The sequence below is a fragment of the Sebastes fasciatus genome, chromosome 14 (genome assembly GCF_043250625.1).
Source record: "Sebastes fasciatus isolate fSebFas1 chromosome 14, fSebFas1.pri, whole genome shotgun sequence".
Taxonomy (NCBI): domain Eukaryota; kingdom Metazoa; phylum Chordata; class Actinopteri; order Perciformes; family Sebastidae; genus Sebastes; species Sebastes fasciatus.
This window is the reverse complement of record NC_133808.1, coordinates 12,482,766-12,501,524: the sequence shown is the minus strand read 5'-3', so window position 1 is coordinate 12,501,524 and position 18,759 is coordinate 12,482,766. Positions and strand designations below refer to the sequence as shown.

Genomic DNA, 18,759 nt, shown 5'->3' with positions numbered 1-18,759 from the left:
TACTTTTGTAATCACATTTTAACACAAATTCCATAACACCAATCTTGTCAAATATATTATGAGGGAATATGTGCCAGATACTACCAGGGGATTCAACACATTGAGGAAGAAGAGTAAGCTATGTTAAACCACTGATTCACTTTCACATCAGTTGAATCATTAGAGAGCGAAACTGCTTTCAAACACTCTACTTTAACCATTGAGCTTTTCATAACTAACCTAGTAGCAATTGTACAAAAATAAAGCAATTGTACCTGCGGTGCATAGCTGGAGCTTAAAAAAAACTGTGAGGTTCTCCATCTCCACAATCTGGTGGTTACAGGTTGAAATACCTAAAATGAAAGTTAACCTGAGCAGCGCCTCTTCATTCTACAAGTGAAAATCACCCCATCTAGTGACCAGGCTCTCAACTGCACTAATGTAGATGTACCAAGATTAAGATTTCACATCCACATATCAGTTATAGAGGGTATTTCTGATAGCAAATGTGGAGAGAGACTGCAATCAAAACATTTATTCCTATAAATCCATATTGCACTGTTAACACCCAGTGATTTGCTAAAAAACTAAACTCAATATTTGTCACCAATGCTCCTTTTGTATTGGAGTCTGGCTTGCACTATTATTGAAAGCACACTTTAATACATTTAAGTTATGAGTCAGACAACACTATAGAGAGACTATGATGCTTCATTTGTATGCACACAGTATCAAAGGATATGTGCCATTTTCACAGCAGACATTTTGACATGTCATAGCAGGGTAAACACAGGTGCAAGTGAAAACATTAATTATGGTCCCATTCTATTTAGTGTGTCACAGCCATTCCAGTGAGCCAGCATGCACAATACCAGGGCCGTAATTAATGTTATTTATTATTACATCTGTGTTTACCCTGCAATGACCTGTCAAAATGACTGCTGTGAAATGAGCCTATTGCTAATTAAGTTAAGTAAGTAAGTTACAGAGTTCATGCTTGACCTTGGAAACAATCTCACTTCAAGGTATACTGTATATTTATTGATTGAAAGCCCCATAAAAGCTACTAAATGGACCTTGAGATGAGACTGATTTGTCCACCATTCACTCTAGCTAATAATGACTGATGTAAACATGTAGTTGTCTCAGTTGTTTCCATGTACTAGATTTAAAAAAATAAAATAAAATAAAATAACCACACTGAACTTTGAACTTGTAATCGTCATTCATATTTTTGTCTCAAATTGGAAAACCAGAGCTCAGAAGTTTTGACATTACAATTCCCTTTGAAGGTTCAAATGCTAACCGAACACAAAAAAGTCTGTAAAAAGTACGCACGATAATTGTGTGTTTTAACATTCATTTATTTTCAAAACAGCACACATATTTTAATGTAAATCAATAAAATAGTCAATCAATGTTTATGCCAGCTGTGAGAACTGTGACCATTCAATTTAACTAGCTTGTTGACTTTAAATACATTCAGACAGCAAACACAGGAAACTGATGAACAGATTTTGTGGGGGAAAAAGTGAAGAATATTCACTTTAACAAATTAAAATAGCAACAAAAAAGTAAAAATATTCTTTGCACATTGCTGCTTTGGGAATTCTTGCTCCTTATAAGCGTGACTTCTGTGGTGTAGACAGCTGAACTGATCTGTATAGGCTGACATGATGCAGGGAGGGAGGAGGGGGGGGGTTCTCAGAAAGGCGTAGCTTTAAAGTAGTCCTCCAGTGGAATGAGTGATACGCCTCCGATCCAGTCCTGCAGCCAGACCTGGATCAACTCCAGCTTCATGAAGAACCACTTGTGTCCCACGGGCCACTTTGCCATCACAGGGTGTCTAAAACAAGAGCAACACATGAAGACACACGTGGCAAATGTTGTTGTTTTCCAGTATTTTCTGTGTTGAGGGTAGTCAACACACTAATACATCTTCCATTAGCTGAGTTACCTTGTAAACATTGCCTCCTTTGCAAACACAAGCTCCTCCTGGACGACCTCCACCATCTTGCCTGTTAGTGTGAGTCGAGCACATCTGGGATCTTCTGGATCGTACACCATTTGCCTTAAAACGCAGAAGACCATATTACCATTCTAACACACACACATACAACAGGGATCTAGCTTTTCTGAGCCTCTCAGTAACTTGAAGTCACTTAATTCAGTCAAGGTTGGAAAGAAAAAATGTACATATTGCCTACATTTTGGGAAGAACCGTGGGTTAATGGGGGCCCAGTAGTTAATTTTTTGCCTCTGGACCCTTTATTAAATGAGTCTTGCCATGAGTTCAGAGGAGTATATTAAAAGTTGGGGCGTACCTGCAGAATTCTCCCTCAGCCTCTGAGAACGTGAGCGAAGCGTAGGGGTTACTTCTCAGGTCTGAGACGGTGAAGTCCATTGGTGTAACATAAAAATAGATGACTCCAGTACTGTTGTCCAGCGGCCCATCACTGACTGAGAAGATGTTCCCAAAGGGGAGACCTTTGATCTGTTGATGTCAACACACAGTCAGTAATGAATACAATGTGCAAAATCCAAATCAGAAACATTTTAGATGCACAGTGTGGTGCACTCTGGGGTTACATATGAACGGATTAGTGGTGGAAGAAGTACTTAGATCCTTTACTTAACGGTGGAAATGCAATGTTAAAATACTCTGCTACAAGTAAAAGTCCTGCATTCAAAATTCTGTAAAAGTAAAAGTGTTACCAGCGAAATATACTGAACGAATCAAAAGCTAAAGTGCTCACTGCTCATTATGCAGAATGGTCCCTTTCACAGTGTTAAATTATGGAGCCCCAAAGGTCCCGAAAGATGACTGGTTTGTTTTTGTTTTTTTTATGTGCAAGATATTAATTTGTGCAGTGCACATAAGTTGTTGAGACTTCAGGGGCGTCCTTGTTGTGGTACAAGTTACAATTTAATCATTCTCATTAGTACATAATGACCTTGGGTAAATCCCAGCATAGTTTTGCACAACTCTAACCCACATAATCAGCCACCCTGATACCCCTTTCACACCAATGACCAGGGTCAGACCAGGGTTATCTGACCCTTGTTCAATCTTCCTTTTGTCAATTCAAACCAAGCCAGTCAACCTGCGTTAATCCCTGGTCAGGACAATTCACATACAACCTGGGTCACAACCCGGGAGCAATGCATACCAATTAGCTCAGGTGTTAGAAATGGGCGGAGGGTTACAGGTCTGGAGGATTACAGAGAGAGGGGATGATAGTGGCATCATCAATGTGTGCAAAGATGTAAAATGTCACAGAATGATGCATGTTTTTGCGTAAAGTGTAAACATAGTACACGCAGCATTTTTAGCATCATAAAATCTTTAACTATGTCGTATGTATGGAGCTGTAATGTATGCAGAAACATACAGACAACATACAGATTTACAGTATCTATCAATCAATACTCATGAACCTTTTTTCTTCTGTATATCTGCACTACCCATTTATTGTATTTGATAAATAATAATCTAATATGATAATATAGGCAACATTTACAAAAGGATTAGAAACTTCTGAAGTTGAGTGTGTTTTGTTTGTCAAAGTACATAGCCTGTAGATGAATGTAGTGGAGTAAAAGGTGCAATATTTCCCTCTGAAATGTAGTAGAGTAAAAGTATAAAGCTGCATATAAAATTGTACTGAAGTAGGCTACTTGAGTAAATGTAATAGTTGCCTACTGGATCTCAGTATTTCTATGACCTTTGCTATAGCTCTGACTCTCTCACTTTAGTCTATTATAAGAAGATTTTAAGCTTGTTTAGCTAGTCCTAGTTTAAAAACTGAAATTTGCCCAATTTACTCAGATGAATTACTTTTTTCCTTGACTTCAAGACTTCTTTGCTTGTTTATCTTAAATCTACTTGTTCTTGTTTTTGGTTGTATTTGCCTTTGTTTTCAGTTTATGAATAGTCTAAGTATTTTTGACATAATGTTATCCCTGTGGATTTTTAAAAATTGGAAATGAATAACTGTTTTTTGTTTACATTTTCATTGTTATTTACCATTGTTGTAGGTCTAGGGTACGACGGTACGACGGTACGACGGAGTATCAGGGCTACATTGAGGGAAAAATAAATAAATCTGAGATTACGAGAATAAAGTCGTAACATTATGAGAATAAAGTCAGAAGTTTAAGAGAAAAAAAGTCGTAATATGAGAATAAAGTCGTAACATTATGAGAATAAAGTCAGAAGCTTACGAGAAAAAAAGTCGTAGTATTATGAGAATAAATAGTAGTAATTTTACAAGTTATTTTCTTTTTTCTCGTAACGTTATGACTTTATTCTTGTAATATTACGACTCTTTTTCTTGTTAAGTTATGACTTTATTCTTGTAATATTACGACTCTTTTTCTTGTTAAGTTATAACTTTATTCTCGTAATATTACGACTCTTTTTCTTATAAAGTTATGACTTTATTCTCGTAATGTTACTACTTTTTGCTTGTAATATTATGACTTTATTCTGGAAATCTCAGATGTTTTTTCCCTCAATGTGGCCCTAATACTCCGTAGTACATTTGCTCTTTGGCCCTCACTGCATTAGACTTATATACTATATACTTAGACTATAAACTGTTACCTTCATCACAATGCTGAAATGTTTTGCGGCTCCAAACTGGTTTTTTTTTGCCTAAAATGGCTCTTTTGATAGTAAAGGTTGCTGACTCCTGCCCTAGGGGATAATAAAGTTTTCCTTGACCCTTGACCTTGGTGTTTTGTGCCTTGAAAGCTAGATGATGCATCTCAAGGGGTTAATCTTATAAATTCTGAAAAAAAAAATGCATTAATTGTGTTCACACAGTAAAGGATCCCCCTCTAGAGAGACAACCTATGATGACCCCTGTGTGTGTGTGTGTGTGTGTGTGTGTGTGTTACCTTGTCTTGAGTTGAGATGGTGGCCAGATGTCCCCAGTCGCTGTAGTGAGCTATGTATCTGGCCGTCCTGGCGGTCTCCTGGTGCGGAGGAGGACCGCTGCTGCTGCCGGACTTCTTCTTCACCTTCTCCAGCCGGTATGAGAACAGACGAGAGGACAGCTGCGCCACACTCTCGTCTTCAGGCTTCACCAGCTCCCCGGGACTCTCCACGCTGTCTCCGAGGACGTCTGAGGACGGATAAGCCTGCTGCTTCCACAGCCCGGCTCCGTCCACCAGCAGCGCCGGGGCCACCTCCTCCGACAGGTCGGCGTCCTCCACCACGTCGCTGGAGGAGACCACCCAGGACACGGAGCTCCTCAGGGTGTAGCTGTGAGACAGAGACAGGAGGACGCTGGCGGACAGAGCCAGGAGACAGTAACGGGCCCTCATCATATCACTGAGCTCTGGCGATGGCCGTCGTCCTAGCCCACTTTGTTTACAACCTCACGTGTGTTGCTTTCATAACACGAGAGCAGCTTCACAGCGACACCTACTGACACACCAGGGAAGTGGTTTTATAATCATCATTACAATGATAACCATTACACTTTATATTTATATTTTAAATAGTGGTGGAAATTAAAGTACATTTACTCAAATGCAACTTTGAGGTACTGGTATCCTACTTAGCAAAATAGGCTACTTACATAATTTAACCTCCTCTACTGGATTTTAGAGAGAAATACATTTATTTCACATCTATGTTTGCTATATTCAGCAGATTAAAGCTGCAGTGGATAGAACTGGAGCAGATATGATTTTTTTAAAAGTTATTTTTATCAAACAGTCACTATATCCTATCCCATACCCAGTTGTTCTGGAAATAATCCATGGAATGATAAAGAAGCAAATCCACAGCAATGCCTACTATTGATCATAATAGTATTATTTTTGGTGTTTTATTTGAAGACAAAAAATTGGGACTAATTATTAATGTGTTGCTACTTTTACCCAAATTCTTTATTCATAAGGCAAAATTCTTAAAAACCCCACCCATCTTCATGTGCAAAATTAAACTATATAAAATGAAATAATAAAACTCAACTCTATATTAAAGCTGCAGTGGGTACAAATATGATTCAAAAAAGTTATTTTATAAAATACTATATCCTGACAGTAATGCATGAAACAGGTAATCTTAAAATAATCTTGTGCGTCCGGTGTCCTCCGGTGCTCCTAATGGCATCTGAAAGATTTGACAGACCGGAGGAAAACAACCAATCAGAGAGAGTCTGCCGTCTCTGAGCAGCTGTCAATCACTTGCAAATTCTGATGAAACAGTCAAACTGGGCAGCGCTGATCAAATATGAATCTATATTCTCTTACTGTAATTTCTATTTCAAGCATAAAATGTTTTCAGAAACATCTTGTAGTCTACTGTTATATAAACAGTATTCTGTTACTGTTACTGTTATATAAACAGTAGACTACAAGATGTTTCTGAAATCATTTGAGGTGAAAAATAGTCATTACAGTAACAGAATATTGATTCATATTTGATCAGCGCTGCCCAGTTTGACTGTTTCATCAGAGTTTGTGTCTGATTGAGTTGAGGCAGTCAATAGGAACGCTCTCTCTGTGAAATGACCTGTGATTGGCCAAAGTCTTCCGTCACGGCTAGATTTTTCAAAGCCTGAAAACAGAGCCATGAGGAGGTGCAGAAGTCTAGTTATCTCTCAGAACACTTGAATTACAATATGCTGAAAGGTTATTATGGGATTTTTCCCCAATGATGCCAAAAATATTCTGTCTACTGCAGATTAGGATTTTACATATAAAACCTTTGACCAGTAGTTCCTAACCCGAGGGTCAAGACCCACCAAGAGGTCCTAAAACAAATCTGAGGAGTTCCAACATAAGTAAAGGGACAGTAAAAGAGATAACATTACATCATTTGCTGTATGAATTACTTATTTAGGCATCTGAAAAACTTTCAAATTAAACTTTTCACAGCCCCACTATGGCCATAACCTACCACAAGGGGTCCCAAGTAATGATTTACTTGATCTACCCAACAGTAGTAGCTAAAATGATTTCTAACTTGACCAGCTAAATCATTAACATGCAGGACTTTGACTTGTGACTTTCACTAATGGACCCCTAAAAGAGGGGTCTGAATATTCCCACCACTGGTGTTGAGGCAGGTCTTTGTATGGGTGGTGTTTTATTGAACTGAATTATACTGAAAGGTGTTTCTGATATTTTGTCTACTTGAATTATATGCAGGATAAACACAACATTGTTGTTATTGCACCACATGTTTACAATATAATGCCATCAACAACAACAATGCAGCCTCAAAAACTACCAAAGAGTTGAAACAGCACCCCTCTGACACGCACAAAGACAGTATTAACAGAACTGTTAGCCTGGAATCACAATGTTGGTTTATTTTACTGGGCACTTGTATTTTAATATTATCCATCCTAATCTAAATCTATGATTCCGTGCAAAGCTAATTCCATGCATGTAGTTGCAGCAATGCAAGTGTCTTAATAAGGTTCTTTTGTGTGACTTTGCACCCAGACAATTAAGTATCGGTAGCATGTGTTCAATGCATGCTCTGGTTTCAAAACAAAGATCATATTAATAGTATGCAATGTAACCTATACCATTTAAAGACCTTATAGTTTCAGACAAGAGGACCGGTAATGATCTTTTCTCACAGTGATGATGTGCAGCTCTGGACAGAGTCAAGATCAGGCCTGCAGGAGGGGCTGTAGGCCAAGTTAGTGAGCAAGTGCATGTCCATGATATATACTGGAACATTAGTGGCAAGTTCATGGGTCAACAGACTCTAATGTCCTTGCACTTCAATCTTGACCCACACTATAAGGTCTTGAAGAAATACTACAATTGTATTAGGAAATGTTCCACATTCACTCTGTAATGCCTCATCACAACTAGTTCAAAAGTTATTTTAGTAAAAACATTTTTAGCCATATATGAAGAGTTTTGACGTGAATTGTGATGTCTCTGAGGAAGCCATCTGACATTAACACACTTGACAAATGACACAAAAAATGAACATTATAAATTTTATTATTTAACATAAACTATTAACAGCAGTGACTTGCTGAATCACATAAAAGATTATTCAGAAATACCATTTATCTTGGAGTGCTTGTGGTGGAGAGGGATTATAATAAACTTTTCAATATATACTCTCTGTCTGTGTTTCAATAAAACATTAACACTTAATTGAATAAAATTCCATACACAAACACAACAGCCTCAACAGAGCTGAATCAACATCTTTCTGACTCAACAAAAATTCAACATCATTTATCTGCAGGTCTGTTCATACTGTTGTATCTAGAACAATATCCATCTGTGTGTTTCCCCTCTCAGTCCATGGACTTATCACTCCAGGCCATTGACTTCCTTTTTGCCACCTCCATCCAGGACGGCTGGCTACTGTCAGTCATGGACTGCAACGCTGATTGCATTGTGGGTGACGACGAGGGCGATGAAGACAACGCCACATTTTTCCGCAGCCATTTATCCTCACGAGGCATTTCTGGACTTGACTCTGAAAGACAAAAACTGTGTCATGTTGCTGCACATGGAGGTACTGCATACTAAATGAAGTATGTATATAGTAATGTGTGTCAACACACCTGCAAATTTGACCCCTTGTCTTCCCTCTGGTTTTATGTCTTTGCTCAGGGGTGTGGGTTTGACTGGGGCAGGGGATTCACCTGATGTCTGCTCCTCTGTTTGAGCTTTCTTCCACTCCACCTGAGAAAAAAACTGTGAGTTAGATAATCTGCAACAATAGTAGTTTAAAGAATAAATCTAGTGATATTCTGTATTTCAATCATTTTTACCAAATGTCATGAAAAGACCAAAACCAACAAGGAATTGATCCTACCAACAGGAATTGTCTGATGCAACTTATTCCTCTGCACCATAGACCTCCGTTGTTGCCACAGCATTGCAATGGCTGACATATTATTTCTTTCGGATGATCAAAGGCACTGTAGTTTATTTTGAGTCAACCCCACACACAATGTCCTGCTACTGTAAATGCTCACTAGCGCACCAAAGCAACATCTAAAATAGTCTCCACAAATGCACTATTTACTTTCTGTTTGAGTAATGTTTGGTAAAAACTACAGTACCAAGCTGTTTTAGGAGATTACTGAGCCTTTTTAAAACATGAAATTATGTTCATGGGTATGGAGGTCAGACAGTATTGAGAGACTATTGCACTCTTTTTTACTTTAATACTTCTTCTACTACTTATCCTTGAATTGATTAACAGTCAAACGCAGTATAGGGTGACCAGGTGTCCCACTTTACGAGGGATTGCACAGCATTTTTATCCCTTCTCCAGCGTCCCACATATTGAGACGATGTCCCACATTTTCATTGGCTCCAGTTTTCAAAAGTCGAACCACTGCAGGACAGACGCTTTTTTAATATCTTTCTTTTATCCAATGGCTGTGATGAAAGCAGGGAATAAGGCTGTCATCACACGGCTGTGTTTGCTGTCAAACTGCGCACACGTGGGTCAAGTTCAGGTTAACATTTCACCTTTCTTTGCTACGCTATGCCCAACGGAGAGTCATCGGAAAGTCACAAACTATGCAGATTTAGGCAGAATATGATGGAAACTTCCACAAAGAAAAGGAAGAGCAGCTAAAACAATTGTTAAATTCGCCAGTTATTTTTCAAATTCATACGGTGTGGCTCAAAAAGAGATGTGCCAATCTATGAGCATTCGGGCAAAGCATAGATATGTTGCAAGATAAGGGGCAGAATAGAAATGTAATGTATTTAAGTTAGATAGACATTATATCAAAATTGTAAACTACCTCTCAGCCTTGGTAACGTGTCCCACATTGTCCCACACAAACATACTCTTTGTCCCACATTTAGTTTGTTGGGATCTGGTCACCCTAACGCGGTATGGAAGACACAGTTACAAAGAAGTACCACAAACCCCCTTGGTTCCAAGTGGAGTGGTCCACTCTGCCCGTTTCTCCAAAAAAGCCGCCCTCTCGCTCACTGATCCGGCCCAAACTGCCCGTCTTTCTGGCAGCGACGCACCCTCTTTTTCCTGCACGGTGGCTTCTCTTTCCCCTCTTCCCGGGGCAGAAACTGATGGAGGAGGTGCAGAAGCTGACGAGGTGGTGGAAACTGAGGTTGTTGATTTGAGCTGGTTGGTGGGGTGAAGACCTCGATTGCTCCAGGGAGGTTGTTGCTGCTGCTGTTGCTGTTGCTGTTGCTGCTGCTGCTGCTGTTGCTGCTGCTGCAGCTGCTGTTGCTGCTGCAGCTGCTGTTGCTGCTGCTGTTGCTGCTGCTGCTGCTGGCCCGAGGAAAGGTAAATTTGTGCAAGAGACTGTGTGGCACTCCCTTGTGCAAACTGAGATGAGGTCTCTGTTTGTGTAGAGGAGTGCAAGGGAGACTGGGTTGTCCATGGATTTGTCTGCACAGCCGGATGAGACTGTGAGGCAGATTGAGGTTCACAGGTTTGTTTTAATGTTTGTGGTTCTCTGGAGGTGTTTGACAGAACAGGAGACATCTTCTGTTGCACTGCCAGTAGTGACGGTTTGACAGTCTGTGCTTGGCTTCTACTCTGCACTGCTTCTGCTTTGACTGCATCAGTTGGCGGTTGATTTGCAGCCTCCAGTGGTGTTGTACTTTGTTGCATTTTTACAGTCTGTGTCTGCACTTGGGGTCCAGTCGGTGGCTCTTGCGCTTGTGGTCGAGCCGCTGTCTGCACGCCTGTAAAATCTCTGGGAAATCTACTAGTAAAAAGCTGCTGGAGGCTTCTGGTCTTTTCCATTGCCATGCTCATCCAGGACACCTCGGAAGAGGCCGCTTGGGGGGCGGGCTGGGGCTCCCGGGGCGCTTCGACGGCAGATTCAACTTCTTTGAGGTTTGAGGAAGTTGTTTGCACTTCTGTCGCCATGATGGGAGGATTGCCGGTAGATGGCGGGTTATGCTTCACAGGAAGGGAGAAGCCAGACGGGGTTGGATCTGAGGAGTGACACAGTTCAGTTAGACACACTTGGCAGCGCTGTTAAAGTTAGCCTGAGTGGTACTTTAAAGTACAAAGGTCCCCTGTGATCAGTACAAATCTTATCACACTAGAGTGGTTATTTACTATGTGCAGTGTGCATGTGAGAAATGTTTAACCCTATATGGAACTGAATAAGGATAGGAGGACAGTATGGAAGGAGTAAGAAAAGATATATTTTACCTGAGATTAAACATTTTGTGGTGAAATTAATAATATTTCTCACCTGCTGGTCGGAGGTCTCTTATTTCCTGTCTTTTTAGTTTGTCACATTGCTCCTCAAACTCCGGTGGCTTTGAGTTATGGTTAGAAGCGGTATCAGAGCGAAATTTCGTCGCCAGGGATGTGGAGCGCAGTTTAACGCCAAACGCCGTCTTTCCTTCATCCTCCTCGACCTCCTGTGCTTCCGCTGCCTCCTCCACCACCTCCTGGCTGCTCTCCAACTCCACCACTTCTGTCTCACCACCTGTATCTGCGGTCACATTTTGACATGGTGTCACTGATTCCACCTTTTTGAGACTGTCCCTCCTGTCCCACAGAACTGAGCTCTTGTGTGGAGCTCCCTCTTGTCTAAGTCTTCCCACAGCAAAGGGCGCCCCTCTCAGTTCTTCCTTTTCCCTCATGCTTGAAAAGGGTTTATCCTCTGTTCCTGTCTTGTGCCTGGATTCAGTGGGTTTCAGCTCTCCCACAAAACTGCCCGATCGGGGCCTTCCTGCATCCCGGTTCTTGGCGATGGAGAGATGGAAGGACCCAGACCCTGTGGTGGGTCTCTTTAATCCTCTTGTGCTTTCTGTCTCGCCTTGAATCTGCTGGTGAACAAAGGAAGACGTGAAGTTAGTGGAGACTGAAGTCTCCTCCGACATTCCAGCCTTGTTCAGAGTATTTCTCTTGTCATGGGACATTACTTGTATCTCAGGATCCCTGTCTCTGTTGTCCTTCAGTTCTGACGGTATATAGGATGAGTGTGGCCGTTCACTGGGCATTACGTCCGCTGGTCTGTGAGGCTTAACTCTAAGTACCTGGGAGGGTACAGAGGGCACGCTCCCAAGAAGAGCTTGGTCCTGTTGAGAAACAGCGAGGCTGTATGATGTGATTGGTGCCTCCTCTGGGGATTTTGAAGGAAGATGCTGAGATGTAATAGGAACGAAAGCCCCTCCTTGTTCTATTTCCAGTGTCACCTCCTCTTGAGAACTAAGCCGCTGCTCTTCTTCTCTCACAGACTCGGGGTGGTTGATGTTGTTTAGGGTGTGTAAGTCAGACTTAGAGTCATTCTGCCAAAAAAAGAGATAGAAAGAAGTTCAGGGAAGTGCATTAAGTGTGTTTTTGTCTTTGTGAACAATATATAAGATGAAAAAAATGTGGACTCACTGTAGCGAGTGTCTTCTTGGTGCTGGCCCTTTGCTTTCTGGGCTTGACAGCCATCCGGTGGCGTGCAGCAGACGTATCGAGGCAGGGAGTGAACTGGGCCGGAGAGCTGAAGTCCAACGGGGGCTCAACGACAGAAGAAGAGGAATTGGAGGGGATGGTAAGAGACAAAGGGAGGGGTGATTTGGTAGGTGCTGGTTTGGGGATGGGTGAGAGTGGACGAGAGGATGGCTGGGACGTGGTCTGAAAAGAAAGGAAATTCATAATGTAACACTGCAAATACAGGGTGAACATGAAGACACCTAAAATGTGTTATCATTTCTGTATTATTAGGATATTTATTGATTATATTTATTTCCTAATTCCTAACACCAAGCTGCCCATCTCCTTCATCACTGACTTTAAATATTAAAGGAGACATATTATGCTAATTTTCAGGTTCACGCTTGTATTTTAGGTTTCTACTAGAACATGTTTACATGCTTTAATGTTCAAAAAACATTTTATTTTTCTCATACTGACTGCCTGAATATACCTGTATTCACCCTCTGTCTGAAACGCTCCGTTTTAGCGCCTGTCTCTTTAAGACCCCCTCCTGAAAAATCCCAGTCTGCTCTGATTGGTTTGAGAGAAAAATATGATGCACCTTTGCAAAGGTAGTTCTCAAGCCGTGGGCGGTATAATCTAATAAACCTGCATGTGACATTGAATTGGAGCCAAATCTGAATGGCTTGTTGAATCACATGTTTTGTGATCTAGGAAGCCCATAAAAAAACTGACTGGGTTGTCTTATGTTACAGTTTGTGGGTTGGTAGACACTCTAGATACCCAAATGTACGTGTACAAGCACTAAAAAAGTGAGTTTTCCATCATATTATATATCCCTTTAAGGCTGGCTATATTCCACATTGTTCTTATAGTAAACAAATCCCCTGAAAAGGCCAAAAGCTATTAAAAACACTGTTACACTGAGTGACATGTTCCTTCATTACAATGAACATTAGTACTCTAGTTTTTTTGCGGCCGTAAATGCTCACTAGATTAATCTGTGTCTGAAAATAGTCCCAGACAAATGCACTATTTACAATTTAGCAATGTTTGCTAAAAAAAAAAATGCAGTGCACAGCTGTTTAGGGATTACTGTACCTTTTAAAAAAACAAACTACTGTATATTTGTGACCTATTTTTTAAGATATTTAAAAAAGGAATAACTGAGCTTGGTTGGGGCTGATTGTCTCAGACAGGGTAGGGATGTCAGGCAGTACAGACGGACTGAAGCATTGTTGGTTTGGGCCTTTTCATAGGATTTGTTGATTTGTTGATTTTTAAATAATACATCCACAGAGCTTTTAGAAAGGTGCTGAATAAAAGTATGGCTTTTCCTGAAATGTTTTTAAATGATTATGAATTAATCATTTAAAAAATGTTGGCGGGTCCAAAATTCATGTTTTGTTTATCTCTGTGGAAGTTATCTGATGTTTGGTTCCCACTTCTAACAAGGCGTGTGAGCCAACAGTAAAACGACGTTGGTATCACGTGATATCTCTGGGTCGTCAGTTAGTGTGGAAAAAATGGATAAATGGCTGAGATTGACGGTAAGTGCCTCGCAACAACTGAAGTAAATGCAATGGAACGGGGAAGGGAGAAAGAGACATCTAGTGGCTGAATGTTATCGATGTTATCAGTAGCATCTTCAACCATTACCTTAAAATTACCCGTAACAATTTTGGCAAAATGTCCACAATTGTCCACAGAATGCCCTCCTTGCAGGTTGTTGTGTTTGCATAACTACAGACATAGAAGAACAGAAATCCACACAAAGAAACACACATGGACACATCCACACAAGTATTGCAACTTACTGCACTGCTGAGCAGGCATGGGCAAGATGTTTACATGAATGTTGCTACACCCTGAGAGCATGCTATTGTTCCTGCTCTTCACTTCCTGTCCCTGCTGAACTCAAATATCTATATGACTCCTGGTGACGACGGTGTTGCATTTGGATGGAGTTGAGCCAAAATGGTTGGTGAAAAGTAAAGAGTAGAAGAGTCTCAAAATCATAATGTATCCTCAAATACTCGTAAACTGAATGTGAACTGATCACATAAGCAGATAAGTGACCATGTGATCATAAATCACCTTGCTGAGGGCTCCTGAGATCTCAGGGGGACTGTGGGGAAGACAGTCATCCTCCGAGCGGCTCCCCAGATCCTCTGGACGTCTGACTGGCAGAACCAGAGGCGGCGGCCCCAAATGCATCTTCTGCTGCTGCAGCTTAATCTGTGATACCAAAGGCACAGGTGTTTTAAACAGAACTACATTTATAAAAGCCAACAACATGCCTTGAACAAAAGGGTTCACCTGCAGAGCTTTGATTTTGCTGTGGACGTTCTCCTGGGATAAGACCCTGGCTGGTTCGGCGTCTGTCAGGACCTCATCAGCCAGAAAGATGCTTTCATGGGAAAAAGCCCGTGATCCCATTATCCCCTGGGAGCATCTGTGGTAGCGGGAGAGGGAGAACAGAAGAGGAGTGAAGGCATAGACTAGGAATCAGAGCAGAAATGGAGCTGTAAATATCATGTAGACACTCACGCCAAATCTTCATCGGATCCGAGTCCCTTTCCTGCAGTGATGTCGCTGACTGACTGGCTGAGTTTGGCGTTTCCCTCTCCACCTCCTCTCTTACTCCTCCCGAAGAGACGACTCTTCAGAACCTTGAGTTTGGACTTTTTACGTCCTGACAGAGATTGAGATGGAGACAGATCCAGGTCACAGCAGCTCACACACACAAACACACCCAGAGGAGTAGTCTCCCCTCTAAACCCTTTATATTCTCTGTTTTAATTGTTAAATCAGATGAATGTCATTGACAGTAAATGGTCCTCAGTTTATGCTAGGCATGTGTCTAGACTTGCTTTCTCTTCACCATAACACTCATTATCTAAAACTACACGACCGATAATCTCACCTGGAATGTCCTCAGTGCTTTCTCCTGTATCTCCAGGGAAATACTCCATCGGGTCTGATCACTGAGAGAAGACAGACGACAGGAAAGTGTGTAAAGATACAACAAAAACCTCAGGCATACACTTGTTAGAGGCTGTTGTCACATGCTGGAGAGTGTTTAACGTGGCGTGAATACTCCTGTGGCTTGTTCTCTGTTCTATGTACTTAGTGTGATAGCCTGAAGACTTGACTCTGGACTTGAGGTTCAAAGGTTTATTGGTATTATCAGGACATTTACTGTAGCTAGGCAGGGCGTTCTGAGGCAACTCTGTTCTTATGATCAACTATATATAATCAAAGAGGCTTTTACAAGAGGACAATATACATCAGAAAGCACATTAAATGCAGCGTCGTAATGAGAAAAACATTTAGGTTACAGAGGAGGATACATAAATATCATGTTGTCACAAAGCAGTGCAGCCTGGGTAATGTTTTGTGCACAAAGCAAAAGCTAAAGTCTTGCTCTCAGACAGATTTACTTATGTAACACGAGCCCAGATTGGCTTGATGTGACAAGATTGAGTGCAAGGTGCTTGTTTCCTTTGTTTTACAGACTCTGCCCTGCAGCTAGTGCCCTAACTGAGATACACCATGTTCTGTGAATCATACAGCTCTCGTCTGTGTAGCCGAGGAAGTGTTAAAAGAGTGTGATCCTAGTATACGACATGTGTGGCTGATAAGACAACATGTGGCAGGTTATGGATACACATGCAAAGTCCACTCTGCACCTCTCATATCGCCCAGCCTGCTCTCAGAATACAAATCACGCCTGATTGAAAAGGATCTAAGCGTGTGAATAACCTTGATCACTCACAAAAAAGTTGCTTGTGACTTATACATAACATGTGAACCTCTTGCCCTACAGATACATTTCAACTCGTATGTGGATTTCCACCAGAATGAAACTAAATGAATCAGGCCGTACCTCAGAGTTTTGTCATGCAGTGAGTCAAGCTATAGCCCCAACAGAAATTGATGATAATCCAGTGGATTATTGACATTGCAGAGAGTCCTTGTGAGATTCCACAGCACCATAATCCACAACAGCAGCTTAATCACAAACAAATCCCATGCCAGGTACTGCATTCACAGGGAAAGTACTTCTCCTTCTCAATGTTAAAACACACACATTCAAACACCGTTCTGTGCAAAAAAATGAGTGAACTCACCCACTACGTGTAATAGCAGCACCTCTGCTTCTTGTCCTCTCTGGGCCGAGTTGCCTCGTCTCAGGCTGTGTCACTGTCCTGATGTTTAAACCTCAGGCTTGCGTCGTCCACATCTGCAGGCGGAGGGAGATGCAGAGGGAAGAAGGGAGCGAGGGAAGAGGAAGGACAGAGAAAAACAGGCAGAGAGAGGGACACTCCATGACAGGGTAAGCAAATGCACAAAGAGAAAAGAGGACAGAAGAGAATAAGAGAGAGAGAGAGAGAGAGAGAGAGAGAGAGAGAGAGAGAGAGAGAGAGAGAGAGAGAGAGAGAGAGAGATACTCTATTACATTAGTGGCACACTGTGGCCCTGTGCGCTAAGCTCCTTATAAAACGCTAACCTGATTTTAGGCCCAGAAATGAGAGTAGAGGGAAAAAAAATAAAGCTCCAGTTGGAAAGAGGGCAGGCATAGAGGCATTACGGCTCATAGGACTGTTTACACATTACACCGGGTTGCTTACACCCCTGGGTGATCACAGAGGGAGTCTATGTATGTGTGAATGTGTGAAGAAGAAAGTTAAAAATTAAAACAAATAATACACCTACCAGGAATTTACCATCTCCAATCCCTGGTGAGAGCTCAAATCCAAATGTACCAGACATTTATAGCATTCTACATAGAGAGATGTGTGTGTTTTCATAAATAGATGAATCTCCACAAATCACTGCTCAAGTACTTTTGCATGCATAAAATTAACCTTTGTTTCCACTATATCTCCACTGTAAACTGTCAAAAAAATAACCTTAAAACAACAAAAAATTGGTAAAAGAAAAGTGTTTTAAAGTCAACACTGAATCCCACTTTGTGCACATTCCCACACAGGATAGTATTCAGAGATGGGAGCACTATCTAGGCCACTGGGCTACGATCAGCGAGAGGGAGGGGCAGCAGGAAGAGGAAAGCAAACCTTTTGCTTCCATATTTTTTTTTGTGTGTGTCTGAGCAGCTCCTCTGATGAGGCTCATCACACAAATCCTTATCTCTTCCACCCGAATATAAACCCAGCCGGTGACATCTGGATTACATGCAACCAACCGCATGTTAGCAGACCACAGTGACGTAAGAGTCTGGTTTTATTCGTGGATTTATTGCCTGTAAATCTACACATAAGGGACAATATGTAGCCTATTCAAACTTATCTTATCTTATTACAGCTGCTGTGTTTTCCTATATATGAAAGCTCTCTGCACATATTGGACATTTACAGCACAAACTGCTCCCACTGCAGCCTTTTGTCCTCTCTGCTCTTAGAAAACAGAGGTTTGTTACGGTCATGGTCATCTCTGGTTCATGTGGTTCCCTGATGGATTATAATTTCTTCCCCTCAGAGCCTGTGCATATCGAGATTAAGGCCGATAGATAATCCGATCACGGTGCTGTTTGAACTCATGCCCGTTTACATTCATTCAAGCAGTTTCCCATGAAAATCTAATGAGGAAGATATGATTGTTTTTTGAATGGGGGGGGGAATATTTTTTGTCATAAAATATGTCATATGTATACATATTGGGCTCAATATGAGTGCAGACCGATATCTGAAACCCTGAACAAATGACATACACCAACTTACTTTGTTCATACAAAGCTATATAGATATTATAACATATTTGAATCATTTAGATTTTAATATGAACCATTAACTAGATGCCACTGTGCTTGTCATAAATGCAAAGACTCCATCAGTCATATTATATGTTAATATAAACTATACTTTAGAGCCAGCAGCAGCAGGCTGTTGTGGAAAGGAGAATAAAAATAATGTTTTTATTTATTAGGCCTACCTGATAAAGCTGAATTAAGGTTTTGTCAAGTTGCACATTTCAAGCAATTTGAAATAATGGGGATGCTATTTGAATGACTAAATCTGCAATCTGCTGGAGTAAACTAATCCGTTATGTTAATTCTTGACCTTGGAAATAGTTTAAGCCAACATGGAGAAGTCCAATAGTGCTCAGAATAATGCAAAACTTAAACTTAATTATATTCATCATACACATACAGATACAATAATTAAATTTGACCTCTGCATTTAACCCACCCTAAGCATTTAGGAGTAGTGGGCCGCTGGGGTTCAGTGTCTCGTTCAAGGACACTTCAACACTCACGAGAGTAGGAGCCGGGGATTGAACCGCCAACCTTCTGGTTAAAGGACGACCCGTCTGATCCACTGAGCTACAGTTTACTGTTCGGTAACAATTGAACAAACTCAATCTGCTGATGAAGACCA

The 18,759-nt window shown here is 41.2% G+C and overlaps 2 protein-coding genes across 9 annotated transcripts; both read right to left on the bottom strand.

Moving 5' to 3' along the window:
* Positions 1-1,321: 1,321 nt before the first annotated feature.
* On the bottom strand, positions 1,322-5,398 carry creg2 (cellular repressor of E1A-stimulated genes 2). Its single transcript, XM_074658889.1, has 4 exons — positions 4,882-5,398; positions 2,304-2,473; positions 1,937-2,050; positions 1,322-1,825 (listed from the first exon to the last, which is right to left on the bottom strand). Exons 1-4 carry the CDS (start codon positions 5,311-5,313, stop codon positions 1,684-1,686), a joined length of 858 nt encoding a protein of 285 aa, XP_074514990.1. The 5' UTR covers positions 5,314-5,398; the 3' UTR covers positions 1,322-1,683.
* Positions 5,399-7,946: 2,548 nt separating this feature from the next.
* cracdla (cracd like a) lies at positions 7,947-16,972 on the bottom strand. Of its 8 annotated transcripts, none has more exons than XM_074658882.1 (11): positions 16,872-16,972; positions 16,492-16,604; positions 15,285-15,345; positions 14,909-15,053; positions 14,678-14,813; positions 14,456-14,596; positions 12,317-12,556; positions 11,175-12,219; positions 9,869-10,908; positions 8,541-8,661; positions 7,947-8,452 (listed from the first exon to the last, which is right to left on the bottom strand). In XM_074658882.1, the coding sequence occupies exons 3-11, from the start codon at positions 15,331-15,333 to the stop codon at positions 8,268-8,270; spliced, it is 3,102 nt and encodes a 1,033-aa protein (XP_074514983.1). In that variant the 5' UTR covers positions 15,334-15,345; positions 16,492-16,604; positions 16,872-16,972; the 3' UTR covers positions 7,947-8,267. The 8 variants fall into 8 exon arrangements, 7 of the variants coding, with proteins under 7 accessions (XP_074514983.1, XP_074514984.1, XP_074514986.1 ...); XM_074658883.1 differs by adding an exon at positions 16,248-16,372 and having other exon boundaries at positions 16,492-16,967; XM_074658885.1 differs by having other exon boundaries at positions 11,175-11,757; positions 11,854-12,219; positions 16,492-16,967.
* Between the last annotated feature and the right edge of the window lie 1,787 nt (positions 16,973-18,759).